Source organism: Penicillium crustosum (genome assembly GCF_028827405.1).
Source record: "Penicillium crustosum strain IBT 35664 chromosome Unknown utg000004l_segment0_segment0, whole genome shotgun sequence".
In the NCBI taxonomy this organism is placed as follows: domain Eukaryota; kingdom Fungi; phylum Ascomycota; class Eurotiomycetes; order Eurotiales; family Aspergillaceae; genus Penicillium; species Penicillium crustosum.
This window is the reverse complement of record NW_026623125.1, coordinates 3,049,839-3,067,900: the sequence shown is the minus strand read 5'-3', so window position 1 is coordinate 3,067,900 and position 18,062 is coordinate 3,049,839. Positions and strand designations below refer to the sequence as shown.

The following is an 18,062-nucleotide window of genomic DNA, read 5'->3' as shown; positions in this document are numbered from 1 at the left end:
GTGGCTTTTATTTGTCTGTGTACGGGGTCTAGTTGCCCACTCTATATGCATTAGGTTTCTAGCAATTCCATATTCCAACGTTTGTTTGCAGCCAGGGCTGGACCTTAGCCTTATGTCAGCATCCTCATGGACCCTTTCTGATTGGCCACGTGTGATGACGTAACACAGAGCCCTGTGAGCCAATTATAGAAACACAGGGGCATTGTACAGGGGGATTGTACAAAGTAGACACGGGACATCATGTAGGTAAAAAGTACGTGCACTCGGCAAAACTCGTATAGGGGCTCTAATTCGGGACTTACCTGATTAGGAAAGTACCTTTGCTTGAGGGGGTTTAACTCCATACATATTACCATAGACACCAGGTAGATGACAGCTGATTTCATAACTCTCAAGTCTAAAGGGACAATTTCCACCAAAAAAAAAACTGAACAAAATAAGGGCGTAAATATCTTTCATTGCGTGCGTCGCATCCAATCCTAATTTTGAATTGGTTTCGAAAACCTAAGTATCACAGTATGACGCGACTCCTGCCTGCCGGTCAATCAACCAGAGTCAGAAAATAGAGATTTTAATTCCTTTGTATCCCGAATCCGCTTCCCATAATCATCATAAACAGCTATACTTCGAAAACCTACAACCGGTTGGGGGCCGAGGTAGTGACGGGCCACTGGTAGCCAGCGGCATCGCTGAACTTGTAGCCATATGAAGCAGTGAAGTCATCAAGGACGGCGGGTCCACGGGAGCCTAGATATAAATTAGCTATGTGTTATGGTTGGAGAAGGGGGAAGCGGATAAACTCACCGTAGGGGTACTCCATGGGGATGATTTCCTTGTTATCATCCAAGTAGTGCAGGAGGGGAGTGAAAATGCGCCAGCTGGCATCCAACTCATCGTCACGGACGAAGTTGGAGTGGTCGCCCTTGAAGGCATCCAAAATCAGGGACTCGTAGGCCTCGGGGATCTTGAGGTCGGAGAAGCGGCGGCGGTAGGTCAAGTCCAGCTCGGTAACCACCGTCTGCATGGAGAGACCGGGCAGCTTGGAGTTCATCTTGATGTAGACGGACTCGTTGGGCTGAACACGGATGACAAGCTCGTTACGGGGAATGTCCTTGAAGATACCAGAGGTGACATCCTTGAACTGGATGCGAACCTCGGTCTTCTGCTCGTTCAGGGCCTTTCCAGCCTTGAGGATGAAGGGAACGCCGTCCCAACGCTCGTTCTTAATGTATGCAACCATGGCGCAGAAAGTCGGGCAACGCGACTCCTTAGGCACAGTATCGTCCTCCAGGTAACCGGGCTTGCTACCGTCGAGGGAGCGGCCGTACTGGCCGATGATGACATTCTTGGGCTCAATAGCATCCATAGCGCGGAGAACACGGACCTTCTCGTCACGGATATCCTCGGAAGAGAAGGAGATGGGGCGCTCCATGGCGAGCAATGTGAGAACCTGCAGAAGGTCTGTAAAATTGTTAGCTTTTTTTTTTTGCTACATCTAGTCAGTGCGATTGAATATACTTACGGTTCTGCATAACATCACGGATAATGCCGAACTCATCGAAGTATCCACCACGGCCCTCAGTGCCGAAAGGCTCCTTGAATGTAATCTGCAGCGGACATTAGGACCCGAATTCAGGAATAAGATCGCTTCATCACATACCTGAACGTTATCGATGTGGCGGCGGTTCCATGTGGCATTGAAGAACTCGTTGCCGAATCGCAGAATTAGGATGTTCTTGACCATCTCCTTACCAAGGTAGTGATCGATACGGAAGATCTCCTCCTCCTTCCAGTTGGGCTCCAAGGCCTTCTGGAGGTCGCGGGAGCTCTGAAGATCCTTACCGAAGGGCTTCTCGACCTATTAAACAGGATAGGTGTATTAATATGAGGTTCGTTTTGGGCGCTGTCCAGGGAAACTCACAATAATGCGAGCGAGACCGCTCTTGGGGTAGCAGTTGCGCTTCAGCTGCTCGGACACAGTAGTGAAGACACTGGGAGGCAGTGCCATGTAGAAGACGCGGTTCTGCTCCTTCGATTGACGGTTGTTCTCGATCTCCTCGAGGTGCTTGTTCAGGTTGATGAACGAATCATCTTGATCATATTGGCCGGAAACGTAGGTGCACATCTTGCAGAACTGATCTAATTGATCTTCAATCTCCTTTGTGGGGACCTTGATGTACGAGCGAACGCGCTTGAGGTATTCGTCGGTGTCCATCTTTGTCCGTGCATATCCGACGATTCGAATGTCCTTAGGAAGGAATTTGTTGCGGAACTAGAGCAGAAGTTATCAGTGGGGAGGAACTAGATTAGTTAGTGGAAATAGCACATACAAGGCCAAAGAGTGCAGGGAACTATAGATTGGTTAGTACATCAAAGAGTCATCACATCCTGGAGGGGTACGAACGGTCTTCTTCTTCGCCAGATCACCAGATGCGCCTAGTACCACGATGATGGTATCATCTTTGAGCTCGATGGTGCTGAATGCGATATCCATTGTTAGTGTTTGGTTTAATTGACCGAGAAAGATTTTTGCATTTGACGCGGCAATTGAGGGGTTGAGTGGGGAAGCTCTCTGAGCAGATATGGTCTGCGAGAGCGTTCCAGGAAGGGATTGAGTATTATCGGGATGAAGGCAATAACTCCAAAATAGGACAATTTTGGGGATAAGGTGAGGTTGAATTGAGCTGGAGGCAGCGGGTGGGCTTCCGCAACCGGGGGGGGTAGGAGTGATGTCAGAGACGCAGGAGGGGAAACTCACCCAGCACCCTGGCGGTCATCGGTCTGGTTGATCACACTAGACATCTTTCACCAACCGCTTAATACACAAAAATAAAAATGAAGAAGAGTTGAGCAAGTTTGGAAAAGGGAAAAAAAAGAAGAAGAATGTTGAGAAACACCAACAGGACCCGGCGGAGTACTTTTTAACGGAAGTTCACAGCTTCGGCTGGTGGGGCTTCTGGGTATTGTATTTTATGACTCCCAGGCGTATTTATCACCTTTTAGGTGTTTTTTGATAATTTCTTTTATTGGATTTTATTTTCTTACTTATACAGAGTACATAAGACTATTATTTAATCCTGGACTTTGGACCTACATACTCCTAGCCTCGTGGCAAATTTTTAGTCAATTTTTCTCATATCAAGTCATGGAGAGTCTCAAGTCCAATTTTCCTACTAATTGTTATCGACCCTGAACTTTGAGCCACTCTTAGATCCCACGGGATCTTACCCGTTTTGATTATCAATGCCCCGCGGAGCCAGGGTTATCTATCAGCACTGCTGAGATTATTCGGGTCGGGGCTCGGGGTGATACAAAATAGATCGGGGCAATTGTCAAGGGACTCCGATGTGAGCACGTCGCTTATTCTTGTTTTAATAACAGCTTGCTTTCAGAGAGAAAGAAAATAGGGGGAGGTCATCTGATAAGAGATGCAGTTCACTTATAGGTGCGGATCACACTGCACCTACAAAACAGGCTGAATTTGAGACTGTGGAGTGATACGTGTCCATAACAATATTCAATGTTATATACGGAGTTATGGCAGCTATATTATATTTATGACCAAATTTGCGGTCAGCCTGTGTAGTAATATGCATATGTATCTAAAGCGGAGCTACATTAGGATAAAAGGTCATCACATCGAGGGGAAGGTTGCAGTGTGTCCACTAAAATCCTCCAAGAGGGTGTATCAAATTAAAGTACCGAATCTGCAAGAACAAGTACAATACATCGTACAGACCTTGAGCACGCAACTCGATAAGAACTTCGACCGGTGACCCAAATCGTGGGGATGGATCGGCACATTTGTCATTTTGTCCCAGACGGATTCTATTTTCCCGCGAGAGGCCACCTTCTTAAGTCCGGTTTGAGACTGGTATTGACCCGATCTATGACTAGAGGGTCCGAATCCGGAGCATACATATTTAACCGTTCAGTGCTACTTGGGGGCTATACTACCTATACTATACTACCCTATCTAACTATACTCTAACCCTAGTCTGGTTGCTGAGGTCTCTCGTACGAGTCCGCTTGAAAGTTGCCCCGAGTTTCAATCAATACATTACTTTGTATATTGTACATAACCGGTCCCAAAGGCAGTCAGTGATCCGTCAGCCAGGATGTGGGGCAGGATACAGGAACTTCTAGATTTCCCAATCAGTGGTCTCGGTCTGAAGTATACAAATCTACCGGAGGACTACCCGGATCATGTCACTGCTATCCTTTGAAGATATTGATTGTTCTTGTGTTCTCAAGCTGGCTAGAATTGATGAAAACAATTCACTATCTCAGGCTGCCAACGATAGCCTTTGCCGTATTGCTTTTTTCTTTGAATGAAACCTTTCAACTTTGAAGGTGGGAACCCCTGTCGTCATGGCTTAGGTTTGTCAGCTGGATAACTGCAGGCTTGCAGGCTTGGACTCGCCCGGTCGGACTACAGTAGCCCGAGTGGCAGAAAAAAAAAGTAGGGCGGTAAATGATCGGTAAATGACCTCGAGGGCTCGGATCGGAGAAATAAGAATCCCGATAAAAGCTTATCTCATCTCAAATTCTGCCTATCTAATCGCTGATGTAAGATGGAGAGCGGTGTGTCCATCACGGGATCTCGCTTAGCCCTGATCATCACGTGGTCTGTGGCTCGCTAAGATCCCGTTTGGGCTAGGGCGAAAACCAACACACGGCTGCCCAAATTGATTGTGCGCCTGACTCTATCGAAGCGACGACAACCACGACAAACGGGAACGACTTTTGATCTTGCGGGTCATTCCTTCGACTTTCTTTCCTTGCCCGCTCCCCAGAGAAACGCCGACACAATGCCTTCGGAACAAGGACACCGCCGTGAGTGAATCCCTCGAACGTCTTATCGATCGTCGTTTTGGCGGTCTCGAAATCGCAAACCCGCGTCTCGAGCAGACACCTTGTGTGGTCGCACACTGGATAAAAAGACATGTGCTAACTATTTTCTTCTTTTCTAGTCTACGTCAAGTAAGTTAATCACCGCACTTTCATCGTCGCATTTAAGGATACACGAATTCGACATGGAGAACCGATTTGGGGGACACAAGACATCGCCACTCAAATCGAAACAAAATACGATATGAACAGAGCATTAATACGATTTTCTTTTTTACAGGGGACGTCACCTGAGCTTCCAGCGCTCCAAGCACGCCCTGACTCCCAACACCAGGTATCTACACCCTGCGCACATGAAATTGAATACTCGATGAAATGGAATCTGATATATGGTTATACAGCTTGGTCAAGATCGAGGGTGTTGATGACACCAAGTCCGCCAAGTTCTACCTCGGCAAGAAGGTCGCTTTCGTTTACCGTGCTAAGCGTGAGGTCCGCGGCTCCAACATTCGGGTGATCTGGGGCAAGGTCACCCGGCCGCACGGTACGTGAATTCAATAACTAGTCTCAAGTCCATTTCCGAATGGCCCTCTGAGTCTGGAACCCCTTTTTTGTGGTCGAATTTCGTTTTATCTGACTCGTTCCAGGCAACTCCGGTGTTGTGCGCGCCAAGTTCCGCAACAACCTCCCCCCCAAGTCCCTCGGCGCTACCGTCCGCGTTATGCTCTACCCCTCCAACATCTAAACGGCTTCTTTGTGTTGTTTTCAGTGGGCGATTCCCTTCTTCGCACAGACGGTCGGTCAGGCAAGGAAAAGTCGACGGAACGAGCCGATGTTGATTTGAGGTGATGGAGTTGGCGGGTTGATAACGTTTTGTTCGTGGGAGAAGGCAGGGCCAACAAAGCCCTACGAATCAAAAAATTTTACACTTTCATAGCTGTGTCGACCCCAAGATACTGGGAACGAGCTTCGTCTCGATATTTCTCCTTGTTCTTACAATTGGCGAGCATGATGTGTCTGGTCGCGCAGCGTCACTTCTCCCATTCTGTATCTGACGCTTAAACGCACCAAATTCCATACCATTTCAAATTTCAACAAACCGGTCAATCGATCCGCTTCTTCGTGCGTCCGTCTTCCGTCTTTTGTTATAGAAGAAAATTGCATTTCCTTGCTTTGGCTCCAATCTACCATGGCATGCACGTTTTGCGAACTTAAATCATACTTCCCATGGCAACAGCAAGATAAATAGACCTCGGCCGGATCATTTTAGAATTAAACAAATTAGCTATAGCTCTAGATAGCACCCATAGACCCTGTGCGGCCTAATTCGGCCTGATTCCCCAGGTTGTGTGATGTGGATCCTCCCCATGTCAACCACCACCTGAATTTGGAAATGGAGGACACTCTTTTTTCGCTCTGTTCGATTATATCAGTGTTCTATGTTTCATGTTACTCCAGCTCCAGCTCCCACGTGTGAATTCCATCTTTAATTTTCTCATAAAAATTAACCGCGAAAAAAAAATTTACATATATATATATATATATACCAACATAAAATCCTGTCCAAACTCCACTCTAGCCGAAGTATATATTCCCGAGTATATAAAAGCAAAACAAGGTATCCGAAACAGCCAACACCAAAAACCATACATCCCATCATGAAATCTTACAAAGTTTCCTTGTGAATCGATTGTCTATGCGCTTTCAAATTCTCCCGTCGACTCGAAGCATGGTCACACCAGGGACACTTGAAAGCCCGCGGATTGATATGTTGAGTCTGAATGTGCCGCATAAGCACACCCTTGCGCGAGAATAGACGGTCATATTGACAGCCCTTCCATTCGCATTTGAAGGTTCCATAATTCTCGTTCTCCCTAGTCGAGGTGTGTTCAGCATTGTATACGATGATTATGACGGCCTTGGATGAAAGGAAGAAAATACACACTTTCTTTTGGCTCCACGTTGACGAGAGCGACCCGGCATTCTGGTCTGGTTGTGCCCATTACTCGCCTCATCCAGCTGAGGTGTCTCTTTTATTATGGGTGTCGAGACTGGGAGGTCATCCCAGGGGCTGGAACATCCAACGTCATAAAGGCTTGCTGGGGAGGGGGCGGTGTGGGTTGCTTGGGTTGGAACGGATCTTGGGCTGTGGTTGTTCACGGACCGCTTGATAGCGCCTGGGTCTAGATATAACGACGAAGGAGTGGGGGACAGCATTGCCCCAGGGGCAACGGGCGTAGAGGGGAATTGTGTGGAGGGAAGCTGGAACTGATAGTTGTATGAAAGAGGTCGAGCGGTGGGTGTTCTCGCGGCGGTTGATGGATCAGGCGACGGAGACAACAGAAGAGTCTCGGGATTTTTGAGATGTTCGGTTCTCCAATTATCCAATTCGGCATCGGACCATTGAAACGCGGCCTCCGAGATAATTGACTTGTTGTTGCGTGTTGGCCACGCCATCATGGTATAATCACCGACCTGGATGTGGAGTGTGAACGTTGAGAAGGTGAAGATAAGTTACACGAATGATAGTGGGTGGTTAGATAGGAATAATATTTCTTTGAGCCGATGAAGGACAGCTGAGTATTTATAAATCCGAGTTAATGTGATTCTGGGTGCAGGACTGGCCAATCTCACTAAAATCGGTAGGTCAACTTTACTAAAAGCCGCACTTGGGGACTACACACCACTGATAGAGAGAGAGATAGACAAAAGAGAACAAAAAAAGAAAAAAAGGAAGCACGGGCGGCATCAAACTGGGGGAGCCTGACGCAACTACTTGGACTAGCCCCCAGAATTGTTCTAGAAAACTCGTCTTGCGCTGTAGAAAGCAGGGCATTCGTTCTATGCATCAAGCCCATGTCCAACATTACTACATAGGGACAAGTTCCATTCCAATGACAACGGAATCATTATTCGTGGCTCTTTTACCGAGCTGAGCATGATATCCCGGTCTCCAAGGGTCCTTGGCAGCAGGGAACCCACCATTTCTTGATTTCTCGGTTTCTGGCCCGAAGAAGTGTTGCCCCAAAGCGGCAAGAGGATAATATGTAGTGTGATAATGCTGCAGACGACGAGCGAATCATGTCGACACAGCATTGACACTAAATGCTATTGATAACGAGGGCTAAGAGTGACCAATCTGTATAATAGATCTTGACCCCCATCTTCGGTTATTGCTAGTCCCGATGTGTTGTATAGTGCATTTCATGGGATTATAAAATTAGAAAGTAACTGAGACATACATGCACCAAATCCAATCCCATGGACCTGGGCGTAGGAATCGGTTGATATTCAATGTTATTCACTACGATGAACTTGTTCTCCTTGGTTGCCACGTCACGTCTGGAAAATGCAGATCATTAACCACGCGGAGTCACAAGGCTGATTGGGGATATACGAGAGATCGACATATTCTCAAGGCTAGATTCGTTTCTTTCCTTTCCTTTTCTTTTTAAACACTTTTAACGCCCGTTTCATTTTACCCTTGTGCTTTACATCATGCAGTTAGACTGTGATAATTAAAAATTGAAGATTTACCTTAAAAGGTCTCATTATGCGAACTACATGTAGCCATTTGAGTTGCAGAACGATCCTCGTTTCAGGGTTACATTGTATTAATTATGGCTAGCGCTGGGGGCGGTTGTAAAATATTAGAATATTAGAATAATATTACTGCATATCTATTCTAGGGACTCTACATTAGATATAGCCATGGATGGAAGAGAGGTTAGTGATCCTCCCGATCATGCCAGACTTTCTACCGCCAAGTTAGGGTTCCGGGAACTCTGTCGGGCGTTGTTTACTTACAGACCAGACGATCTCTAATTTACCCCAGGGCATCGAAATAACAAAAAGAGCCTCAACCGTTGGCCTAAGCGCCGAGTGTGATTACATGTGACGGGAAGTGCATTTGCGGGCGAACTACATTGGTGGTGGGCTCGTGGGCTCGTATATGCATGCAAACGTATGGGGCGGAGTTTAGCTGCATGAGCTGGACAGTCGATAGTCCTATTATTACTCGTATAATAATAATAATGTATTATTATCCTACGTTCTGCCCAATGTTCCATTTTTCTTCTTCCCAATCAAAATATAATCACTGCAAAAACCAAACTCCAAAACTCTGGGTATCATTGAATACCAACATCAAGCGCCAATCTACCATAATCCAAACCCCACATAAAGATTTCTTCCAGTGACTCCAGACATAATGCAAACTCAAGCTTTTTATCTTAATCGCTGCGAATGAACCCTCCCCAAGTGTTCGGTCATATTGTCCCGCCGAGAGAACATCTTGTCACACAAAGGACATTCAATTGAGTGAGGCGAGACATGCTGCGTTTCTATATGACGCATGAGAACGCCCTTGCGGGAGAACACGCCGCGGTATTTGCAGTCCTTCCAGTTGCATTGGTACGTCTCGTGAGGGCCGCTAGAAGGAAAAGGGTGATGTTAGCATGGTGATGATATGATAACTGGGCACTATACGGATGGCTTACTCGTGCCTCGGTCTAAGTGTTTGGGTAGCACCATAGATGGTCTGCATTTCATGACCACCGATACCTGATTGGGGCATCTCTTGCATGGCGGGAGTGGATGGTCCCGACCCCGATGGTGTGGTACACGCAGTACTGGGCCCAGAGCTGAGATAGCCCATGGGCGAGAGCTCACGAGGACTGTGTACCGTATTTTGATGGGGAGAATCGAAGTCGGTACGAATTAGGAGAAAGGGCATCTGGTAGTTGGGATTTACTGGTGCAGAGGGGTTCTGCATAGGAGTATTGTACGCAAGATGGTCCTCAGGGAACATAAACGGTTCTGTCGCCAGAGCGGGAGGATACTGATGAGCAGCAGACCCATGGGGGTGATAAGCATCCTTGGTGCCTTGATCTTGACCAGGTATACCAGAAGCTTTTGGGGGGACGCTATATGGAGACCATGCCATCGTGGTATGAGAATAGTGATAGGTAAATGTTGGATAATCAAACAGAGCTGTGGAAGTAAAGTAATCAACAGGGTTCAAGTGGCGATTTGGGCTTTTATATGCTCGGAATTCAACGGCGATATATGATATACGGTGAAGAATCAATGGCTATGTGCTGGAATTGTGGCTCTGCTGCACCTTATTGCAAGCCACAATGTTCGGGTGAAGTGATGCCACTGGCTCCCTCCAATGGGAGAGGAACGCCAGCCGGGCAGTGTAGTCATCGAGGGTTGATCCTTTCTAATAGGTTCTGAGGGCTGTATCCAGACCGGAAAATGTAACAGAGTGACGTAGCCTGTCATATTGGGAGAAAACAAAGGAAAGGCCGGTGGAATAATGGATGCAGGCTGGACCCCAGGATCTCTGGCCTTTCCCCAAATGGACTAGATCTTTCAGGCATCCGTGTGAGGTTGGGGGATGTTGAATGAACACAGCCTGGACCTTGGGAACACACTGAGGCTCACATGAACACGTAAGCTGAGAACCAAACTTTGGACCCTGGCCTTGCAGCATCATATATCCAATCCCGATGATTCCATGAGCTAGCATGTTTCAAGCTACTCCCCATCCCACACAGATGTCTTCGAAGTTCGAAGAACCTATCCAATATCCATCAACTGAGGGGCGCCATTGTATTGTCGATCACTCAAACTCCCGGGTGACGGCCGGATTGACCTGGTAATTTTGCCCAATACCACCCTTGACGTGTTCATCCGGCCGGGGCAGGATAATACGCCGACTTTACGGCGGACCAACCGCCTAAGATTACCGGTCCCTGCGACCTTATTTCTTGTTTTGCGTTTTGGGTTCGTCAGTCATCTGATCATACTAATGCCAGTATTTGCCATGGGTCTCTCTGTTTCAGGCACAGGCCTCTTATTTTATAATATTAAGAGTAGATTAGCCACGTGAATGGCAACCTCAGATCCCCAAGCCCCCTGAAATGCGAACGTAGGAGCACAAGCAGAACTATCAGGAGGGACCTACAGAAAGGGACCCGTCGAAGTGCATAATAAAATGCGAGTCAATACTCAAAGCTGAGAGTTGGTAACTGGAGAAGAAAGCTATGTGATCTCAACAAGAACTACAGCGAAACAAAACAAGAAAAAGAAAGCATTGGTATACGCTATGGCATGAGCATGGTATAATGCTGATGAGGCTTTTGCCAAGCATTGATACCCGAAAATATTCCTAGGCTGATTTTCTCAAACAAAAGAGGCAATTCAATTCATTCTAAGCACAGGGGAAGAGAAAGTGAGGCGAGGGAGAATTGGTGGGGAGAGTGGATATATGTGGGTCCTAATGTCCTGATAGACACAAGTCCGACCCACTCCTTAAGGAACTATGGATGATCTCGGACCAGCATATCAGAACACAATATGACCGTGACTATGCGAGCCTAACAACTCACAAGCAAGTGCTAATACAAGAGAGGACCAAGGTTGAATTAAGCCTGAAAGGTACGGCAAAAATATGCCGAGAAAAAAAAAGGCCGACAAACAACTCGCCTGCCTTACTATACAAAGTGCAAATTTGACTGAACCGAGCCAGGAAGGATTTCGTGTTATCAAACAAGGACAGTCAAAGGTCATGGTATTTATCAATTATCCCGATGTGAGCTGTATCAATGTATAAGGTTGGTCAGTGGATCGTCAACATCACAACATCAGTAAGCCTGGTCTGCGTTGAGGGAGATGATGTGACCGTGGAGCCTGTCACGCAAAAGCTTGACCATGTTCGATGCCACTAGTTAAATGTCGCTCTCCCGACAAGCTTCTTCACCTTATGAACCTTAGTTCATCTTCGCTGAGGAGTCTTTCGACTCCCACTCTGTGTTGACAATCGCCACCTGCGTGGTGGCAGCGAACCTTTTGCTAGTCGACCACGTTCCCCCTTCCTAACTCCATATTTCTTGCGAGGGCACCAACTGAGGCGGCGGAGCAGACCTTATAGTTGGATCTAGGATTACAGTGTCCTCGGGACTCCGTACGATGATCACAGCGAGTGACAGGATCATATGGGTCTTCTTCCCGGTCCCAGCTTTGCTGAGAGTGGTTGACCAAGAAGTCAAAAAGGAGGCACACCCCAGGCTGAAGAGTGTCAGGTGAAGCGTCAGATACGTTTTCAAGCAGTCCAGGATCAACCAGAATGGCCTCTTTCCGGTAGTACAGAGGGATACAGATGTCCCGGTCGTAGTCTGTGCGAGTTCTAGTCATACTCACGGTCAAGGCTGCACCCTCTGAGATTATCGGGGTCGCAGTTAGGCGCGCGCCGTTCTAATTCCTGACAGGCTAAATAGTGGTAGTCGAAGGGTCAGAACGGGCCTTGATTAGTTCATCGTCGGCAAATATGGCCTCCTTCTAGTACTCCAGAGGGCATTGGAGGTCCTGGCAAGGTCCACATGGCTTTTGCTCCGGGAATGGGATTTCCCTAGACTTGCCGCTGTAGGTCGTTCAGATGAGTGGTATTCCCAGGTCTTCGAACTCGCGCCGTCACTAGCAGCACTCAACGACGACTTGATCCTTTACAAGCAGGGATTCCTCGAATCCCCCGAACATACCCGCAATCTCGTTGTTCAGGGGCTGAATCATTCATGGCATTTCTTCGCAATTTAACAGGATTGCCTGAAACCGCGAGACACCCATACCGTGTAGGCTTGACATGTTGTCATGCAGATACTCGATCCCACGTATATGGTGTTGTTCCGCCATGTCCTGAGAGAAGAATGAAAGAGAAGTGAAGAAAGAGACCAAGTGAAAGAAAAGTGAAAGTAAAGCGAGGGAAAGAGAGACAGGGATCGAGGCTCAAGGGAAACCTGCCGGCTGATGACCTGGAATCACCAGTATCTGGTCTCGAGTTTCAAGTAGGTTGGGGATATAATAGCGAAGTAAAAAAAGGAGAAACCCCATGGGTTGAGACAGGCTGATGCCCAGAGGTAGACGAGGAGAAGAAATCACTCTTATATAAGGACAAGATTCTATCGACCTGAGGCACAAATAAGGTATCAGATCTGAAGGTGTAAACCAGTTCGCTGTGGGGCCAGGGGTAAGTATTTGTTGAATAGCTCACTTAGTTTAAGATTTTGATAGCTTATAGAGCTTTCCCCTGTGTCTGAGTAAAAATTCCATTATTTCCACACGGTATGTCTTCAAGGTTGCCTATCCCAAGAGTGGCAGTTATGTGGTTTTAGGACGAATCTTGACCATTGTAAAAGAGAGACATGGAGATTTTGTCACCACCAACTCGAGCATAGCTCAACCTAGTATCATATAGCAGTGCTATAAGTTTAGTTGTCCGTATCCTATACGCGCCCCAAAGCAAGCTATAGAAGGGCTGCTGGATGATCATGGGCTAATATAACATGATATAATAAGTGTTCCAAGGTTGTTTAAGAGTCAAAACTTCTGAATGGCCCACATGTAGGTACGTATACGGTTGAGTCCAGTGACAAGGAGCCTGATAAAGAAGGCATACAGGGATCAAAATTGGCATAAAATTCTATGCACTTTTTGTGCGATTGTCGTTATTTTTTGTACACACAGGGTCAATATGCATCATAACTCATATGAAAACAGCAACAAAGGATAACGCCAACATAACCCAAGTGAGAGGTGTTTGAGGCCGCAATGACAAAGACCCGATTAAACAATATGCTTTAACTTTTTAAGAAGAATATGTGCTAAGGGGAATGGAGGGGAGAAATTAAGAAGGGGGTATCCAAAGGGGTATACAAAAGGGGGAGAGGAATTAGGCCTCGATTTCAGGCTTCGAGTTATCCTTGCGCTGAGACTCGATAAGCTCCTGACGGGCACGCTCTTGCTCAGCAAGACCGGTCTTCTGGACAGTGTGATTGCGAGTCAGTTCACGAGGGCGGATAAACAAAGCGAGAACAAAGCCAAGACAAGCCATGGCAGTGTAGAAGATCCACATGCGGTTCAGGGCATGTGTGTAAGCGCCAAAGACGACCTCACGCTGGGAAGGAGTAAGACTTTTGACGAGGGATTTGGAGGAGCCGCCAAAGGAAGCCATAACAGCCGCAGCGGTTTCAGCGCCCAGCGAGGCGATAAGCTTGGCCGATTGTTGACTCATCATATTCTGGTAAACGACGGTGCCCAAAACGACGGACATCGAAGTGGAGAGTTGACGGATGAAGCCGAAAGTGGCTGTTGCAGTGGCCATGTCGGCGGGACGAATATTGGCTTGGAAAGCAACCAAAGGTGCCTGGAAGTTGGGACCAATACCGACACCGGCGATTAACTGGTAGATGATGATACGGGGCCATGAAGCGTAGGCCTTGAGGTCGATAAAAAGGCCGAATCCAAGAGCCATCAAGGACATACCGCCGATAATCAGCTCGCGGAAGCGGCCAGTCTTCTTCATAGTGATACCCGTGGCGGTGGAGCCGAGTGCTAGAGACAGTACCAAAGGCAAGACATACACACCGCTCATGATGGGACTTGCCTGGAGGACTGTTTGGAAGTAAAGTGGTAGATAGTAAGTAGCGGCGATGAAGGTAAATCCATGGCAGAAACAAACGAGCAGGATGAGAATGTTGTACCACTCATTGAACAGCCGCGGAGGAATGATCGGGAACTTAGCGACCTTCCATTCCAGGAACATTGCCAGAGCCCAAGTGAACACCCCGAAGATAATCAGGCAGATGACAGTAGGCGAGGCCCAAGGGTAGTTGACACCTCCGAACTCGAGTCCGAAGAGGAACATTAGAGTTCCACCGATGATCAAGAATGTTCCTGTCCAATCAATGCAGCGCAGACCAGCCCAGAATGGAGTCTTGGGCGATTCAATGTGAAGGAAGAGAACAAGGATAACGAGTGAGACACCTCCAACGGGAAGGTTGAGATAGAAACACCAGCGCCAAGTCACATTTGTGGTGAAAGCCCCACCAATAACAGGACCAAGAGCGCCTGCGATGGCCCAGGTTGCACCGAAAAGACCATAGTACATTGGACGATCCCTGTATAGAAGTTAGCCTTATTTCATCCCAGATCGAGGAGTCACCATACCTCAAACTGAAGAGATCCGATACACTGATATTAGCCAGGATGATGATGCCGCCACCACCAATACCCTGAACCGCCCGACCAGCAATAATTGTGGCCATATTATGCGCCAAAGCACAGATCAGACTGCCAACCAGGAAGACAACATTTGCCAAGACAATGATCGACTTTCTTCCCCAGATATCACTGATCTTACCCCACAGAGGGATACAGGCGGCATTCGCTAGCAGATATGACGACGCGATCCATGAGAAACCGCTCTCGGAGGCACCAAACTGCGCGGCGATAGTAGGGAGGGCGGTGGAAATAATCGTCTGCAAGAGATCCACGTTAGTAAATAGCCGAAACAAGGATGAATAAACGAGCACGTACCATATCCAAAGCCGCCAAGAATAGAGCCAGCTGGGATGCGACTATTAGCTTTTCTGTCCTCCCCGAACGCTTTCCCCGCACGTGGTTTTCTTACACATAGCGCTGTCATCACGACGATGATCTTATGCTTGCCCATCTTTGCCGCCTGTGAGGGCGCGTGGTCTAGAGGCGCACCCTCTATTGACTTTTCCGTCGCATTCTCCGCATCGTTGGGTTGATCTGCCTCAGCTTCCTGTTCGGGGGTCTCCAGGCGTTTTTCTTCGTGGGGGTGATCGATCTCAGTATTACTGCTCGAGGCATCTGGTTGTTGTCGCTCGCTCATCGTGGTGTGTTGGGGGGAAATAGAAAGGAAGAAAAGTTTTCTAGAAAGAAACGGAGTTAAGATCCCTTCCGTCCAAGCGAATAAAATGTTTGCCGATCGCGGGAATATGTTTTATTTTATTTTAGTCAGAATAGTAGAATCAAAATAGTAGAATCAGCATTCGTGATATATATGTTTTAAAGGGGGGAAGAGGTTCGGATCTCGTATTTTCGGAATTACTTTAATCGAAATGACGAAGCCGAAGGGTTGCCCTTGGAAATTGGCTTGAGATAGGTCAGCCCTGAAGTGGATCATCGTCGGAGTCGGCTTTAAAATAAACACCGATCCCGACTTGGGTTTTATAACCGAGATGTACAGCCTGGAGAGTACAGCATACAGAATACAGGTTATGAGAACTAAACTACTCCGTTCATATGAAGCTGAAAATGCGGCTGATTGCATAAATGTCTGAAAGTAACATCAGTTAGAAAAGAGCAATAGGGTTAGCACGTATTATGCTGTCTAACTACCTAGGTACCCTCGGAGTTAAGAAAATAAGATCTCTTTGAAAGTGAGAGTAAGAATGAGATGAGGGAAAAAGCAACTGTCAAAGTAAAAGGCGATTTATCCTTACTGTTAACTTGATGTCATCATTTCTGTTGATCTTGAACAACCGAAGGCATAACATAGTCTAAGGGCCAGAAGATACCTGCTGTGGACAAATAACTACAATAGAACTAAAATCGCAAGTAAAGAATACATTGTTCTCATTTGGAAAAAAAAAAAAAAAAGTTCTGAGATAGCCAGTGAGCCACAGACGGACCCTGACGACTTCAGGATAATTATAATAACAAAGAACAAAGAGAAAGTCATCATGAGATTTAGGTGCCGCCTAATCGTGAACAGATTCCTCTGAGCGGACGAGTCGGAAACGATCTGAGGCCTTGACGGCCAGGTTATCCCATTCATTGGACATAGTACGGTTGTTGCGCACAATAAGAGAACAAAGTGCAAGCCACCAGAATCAACTCGTTCAACCACAAGAGATAGGTAGTTTCAACGGATTAGTCACATCTGATTTGAACCAGTGCAGGGTCAACAAGACATTATGCTCCCCCTTTTGCGACATTTTATGGATCTCGACATAAGACAATGATGCAGGGAGTGACGGTCGTAGGACTCATCATTTGATCACAGCTTGCACTAGCCAAATATGAGAGTCATTGCAGATGTTGAAGTAACAGCGACCTCACAGCATTGTACTTGGAAGAGTTTGTCTAGAGCCAGCCAAGTTTGAAATGAAGCTGGGGTGGATGCCTTTCGACCATACGACTTCGATAGAGGGGGGTCGGAATCTTCTCAAGATGGTTCGAAAATATAACGATTGATGTGTGTACATCCTTTAGGGCACGGGGAATGTGGAGGCATAAAATGGATCAAACGTTGTGATCCTTTCGAAAGAGAGACCTCCAGCACTCTGCGTGAGCTGGATTGACTGACTACTCACGACTGAGAGGGGTAAAACCGCAGCGGAAGTAATTGGAATCATTGGGAATTGAAAGAGAGGAGATTTAAAGCCAGCAAATCCAGGTCCATGGGGCTCCCCAGGAACATCGGAGGGAATCACCTTGTGATGTTGCGGCCAAAGCGGCAATCGCGACTTTTGATACTCGCATGACACTACCTCATAGACGGTGAAATTATAGATGATGACGACAAGCCTCGAGGTGTCCATCTGCGCCTCGAGTTCGAAAATTCCACGGCAAGGGGTTCCTCGTGGGTATGTTTGGTGTGTGTATGAGTGTCGGAGCGTAACACACGGACGATAGGAATTAAATTAAGTGGACGCCGCGCATTAAGAAGAGTGAAATAGAAGAGATGTTCCTTGGCGAATCCATGAACGAGGACTTGGCTTGTACGACTCGTTCAGACATTATCTTTGACAGCTGCGTTTTGGTGACCCGGAAGACTTAGCGTAGACAGGGATGAAGCAAATTTTAGTGTTGAGGAAAATGTAAATGGAATCGTCCTCCCGAAAACCATAAAGGATGACTTCAAGTGTCCGAAAATTTCTTGAGCGTGTCTGATGATTAATGAATTCTCGGCTTTTGATGTGCGTCCCAAGAGGCCTCAAGCAAGGGTATATTTTGTAGAAAACATAGGTGATGTTACAAGTAAAGGACAAAGTTAGGCGCCTTTTGGTACTTGTCAAGCGTATTTGACGCGTCGAAGGACGTATCGACGCGCGGAGGAGTGTGTCGAGGTGAGGAGGGGTGTTTAGGGATTAATGTTGGAGAATGGCGGTGTCGCCCGATTTTGGGCATAGGCCTGGGTCGTTCTTTCCACAATAAAATAATCACTATTCCTGTTAATTGATGGTTGCAGTAGATGATTTGATCTATTCGTAGTATGTTTTGCATAAACGCAAGGCTACTTCTACTTGCCGCAAGCGCTTATACTATACGCAACTGTACTGGTAAAAAATACCTAGAGCCAATTAAAAGCTGATGTGGATGCCAACTTGGTTTATAGT

General features: G+C 47.0%; 6 protein-coding genes across 6 annotated transcripts; 1 reads left to right on the top strand and 5 right to left on the bottom strand.

The window, feature by feature from the left end:
* Positions 1–634: 634 nt before the first annotated feature.
* Positions 635–2,494, bottom strand: N7487_010205 (glucose-6-phosphate dehydrogenase; the record flags this gene model as incomplete). Its single annotated transcript, XM_056877935.1, has 7 exons — positions 635–747; positions 805–1,461; positions 1,523–1,607; positions 1,661–1,858; positions 1,922–2,272; positions 2,331–2,351; positions 2,405–2,494. The coding sequence occupies 7 exons, from the start codon at positions 2,492–2,494 to the stop codon at positions 635–637; spliced, it is 1,515 nt and encodes a 504-aa protein (XP_056726515.1).
* Positions 2,495–4,331: 1,837 nt separating this feature from the next.
* Positions 4,332–6,003, top strand: N7487_010204 (60S ribosomal eL33 domain-containing protein; the record flags this gene model as incomplete). Its single annotated transcript, XM_056877934.1, has 7 exons — positions 4,332–4,380; positions 4,532–4,569; positions 4,716–4,836; positions 4,974–4,983; positions 5,132–5,185; positions 5,253–5,395; positions 5,499–6,003. The coding sequence occupies 7 exons, from the start codon at positions 4,332–4,334 to the stop codon at positions 5,594–5,596; spliced, it is 513 nt and encodes a 170-aa protein (XP_056726514.1). The 3' UTR covers positions 5,597–6,003.
* Positions 6,004–6,517: 514 nt separating this feature from the next.
* On the bottom strand, positions 6,518–7,308 carry N7487_010203 (uncharacterized protein; the record flags this gene model as incomplete). Its single annotated transcript, XM_056877933.1, has 2 exons — positions 6,518–6,725; positions 6,797–7,308. 2 exons carry the CDS (start codon positions 7,306–7,308, stop codon positions 6,518–6,520), a joined length of 720 nt encoding a protein of 239 aa, XP_056726513.1.
* A 1,770-nt stretch (positions 7,309–9,078) lies between these two features.
* N7487_010202 (uncharacterized protein) lies at positions 9,079–9,796 on the bottom strand (the record flags this gene model as incomplete). The annotated part of the gene is made up of 2 exons (XM_056877932.1): positions 9,079–9,283; positions 9,351–9,796. The coding sequence occupies 2 exons, from the start codon at positions 9,794–9,796 to the stop codon at positions 9,079–9,081; spliced, it is 651 nt and encodes a 216-aa protein (XP_056726512.1).
* Positions 9,797–11,709: 1,913 nt separating this feature from the next.
* Positions 11,710–12,051, bottom strand: N7487_010201 (uncharacterized protein; the record flags this gene model as incomplete). The annotated part of the gene is made up of 1 exon (XM_056877931.1): positions 11,710–12,051. The coding sequence occupies one exon, from the start codon at positions 12,049–12,051 to the stop codon at positions 11,710–11,712; it is 342 nt and encodes a 113-aa protein (XP_056726511.1).
* A 1,531-nt stretch (positions 12,052–13,582) lies between these two features.
* Positions 13,583–15,550, bottom strand: N7487_010200 (MDR family MFS transporter; the record flags this gene model as incomplete). The annotated part of the gene is made up of 4 exons (XM_056877930.1): positions 13,583–14,810; positions 14,860–15,170; positions 15,229–15,258; positions 15,323–15,550. 4 exons carry the CDS (start codon positions 15,548–15,550, stop codon positions 13,583–13,585), a joined length of 1,797 nt encoding a protein of 598 aa, XP_056726510.1.
* Between the last annotated feature and the right edge of the window lie 2,512 nt (positions 15,551–18,062).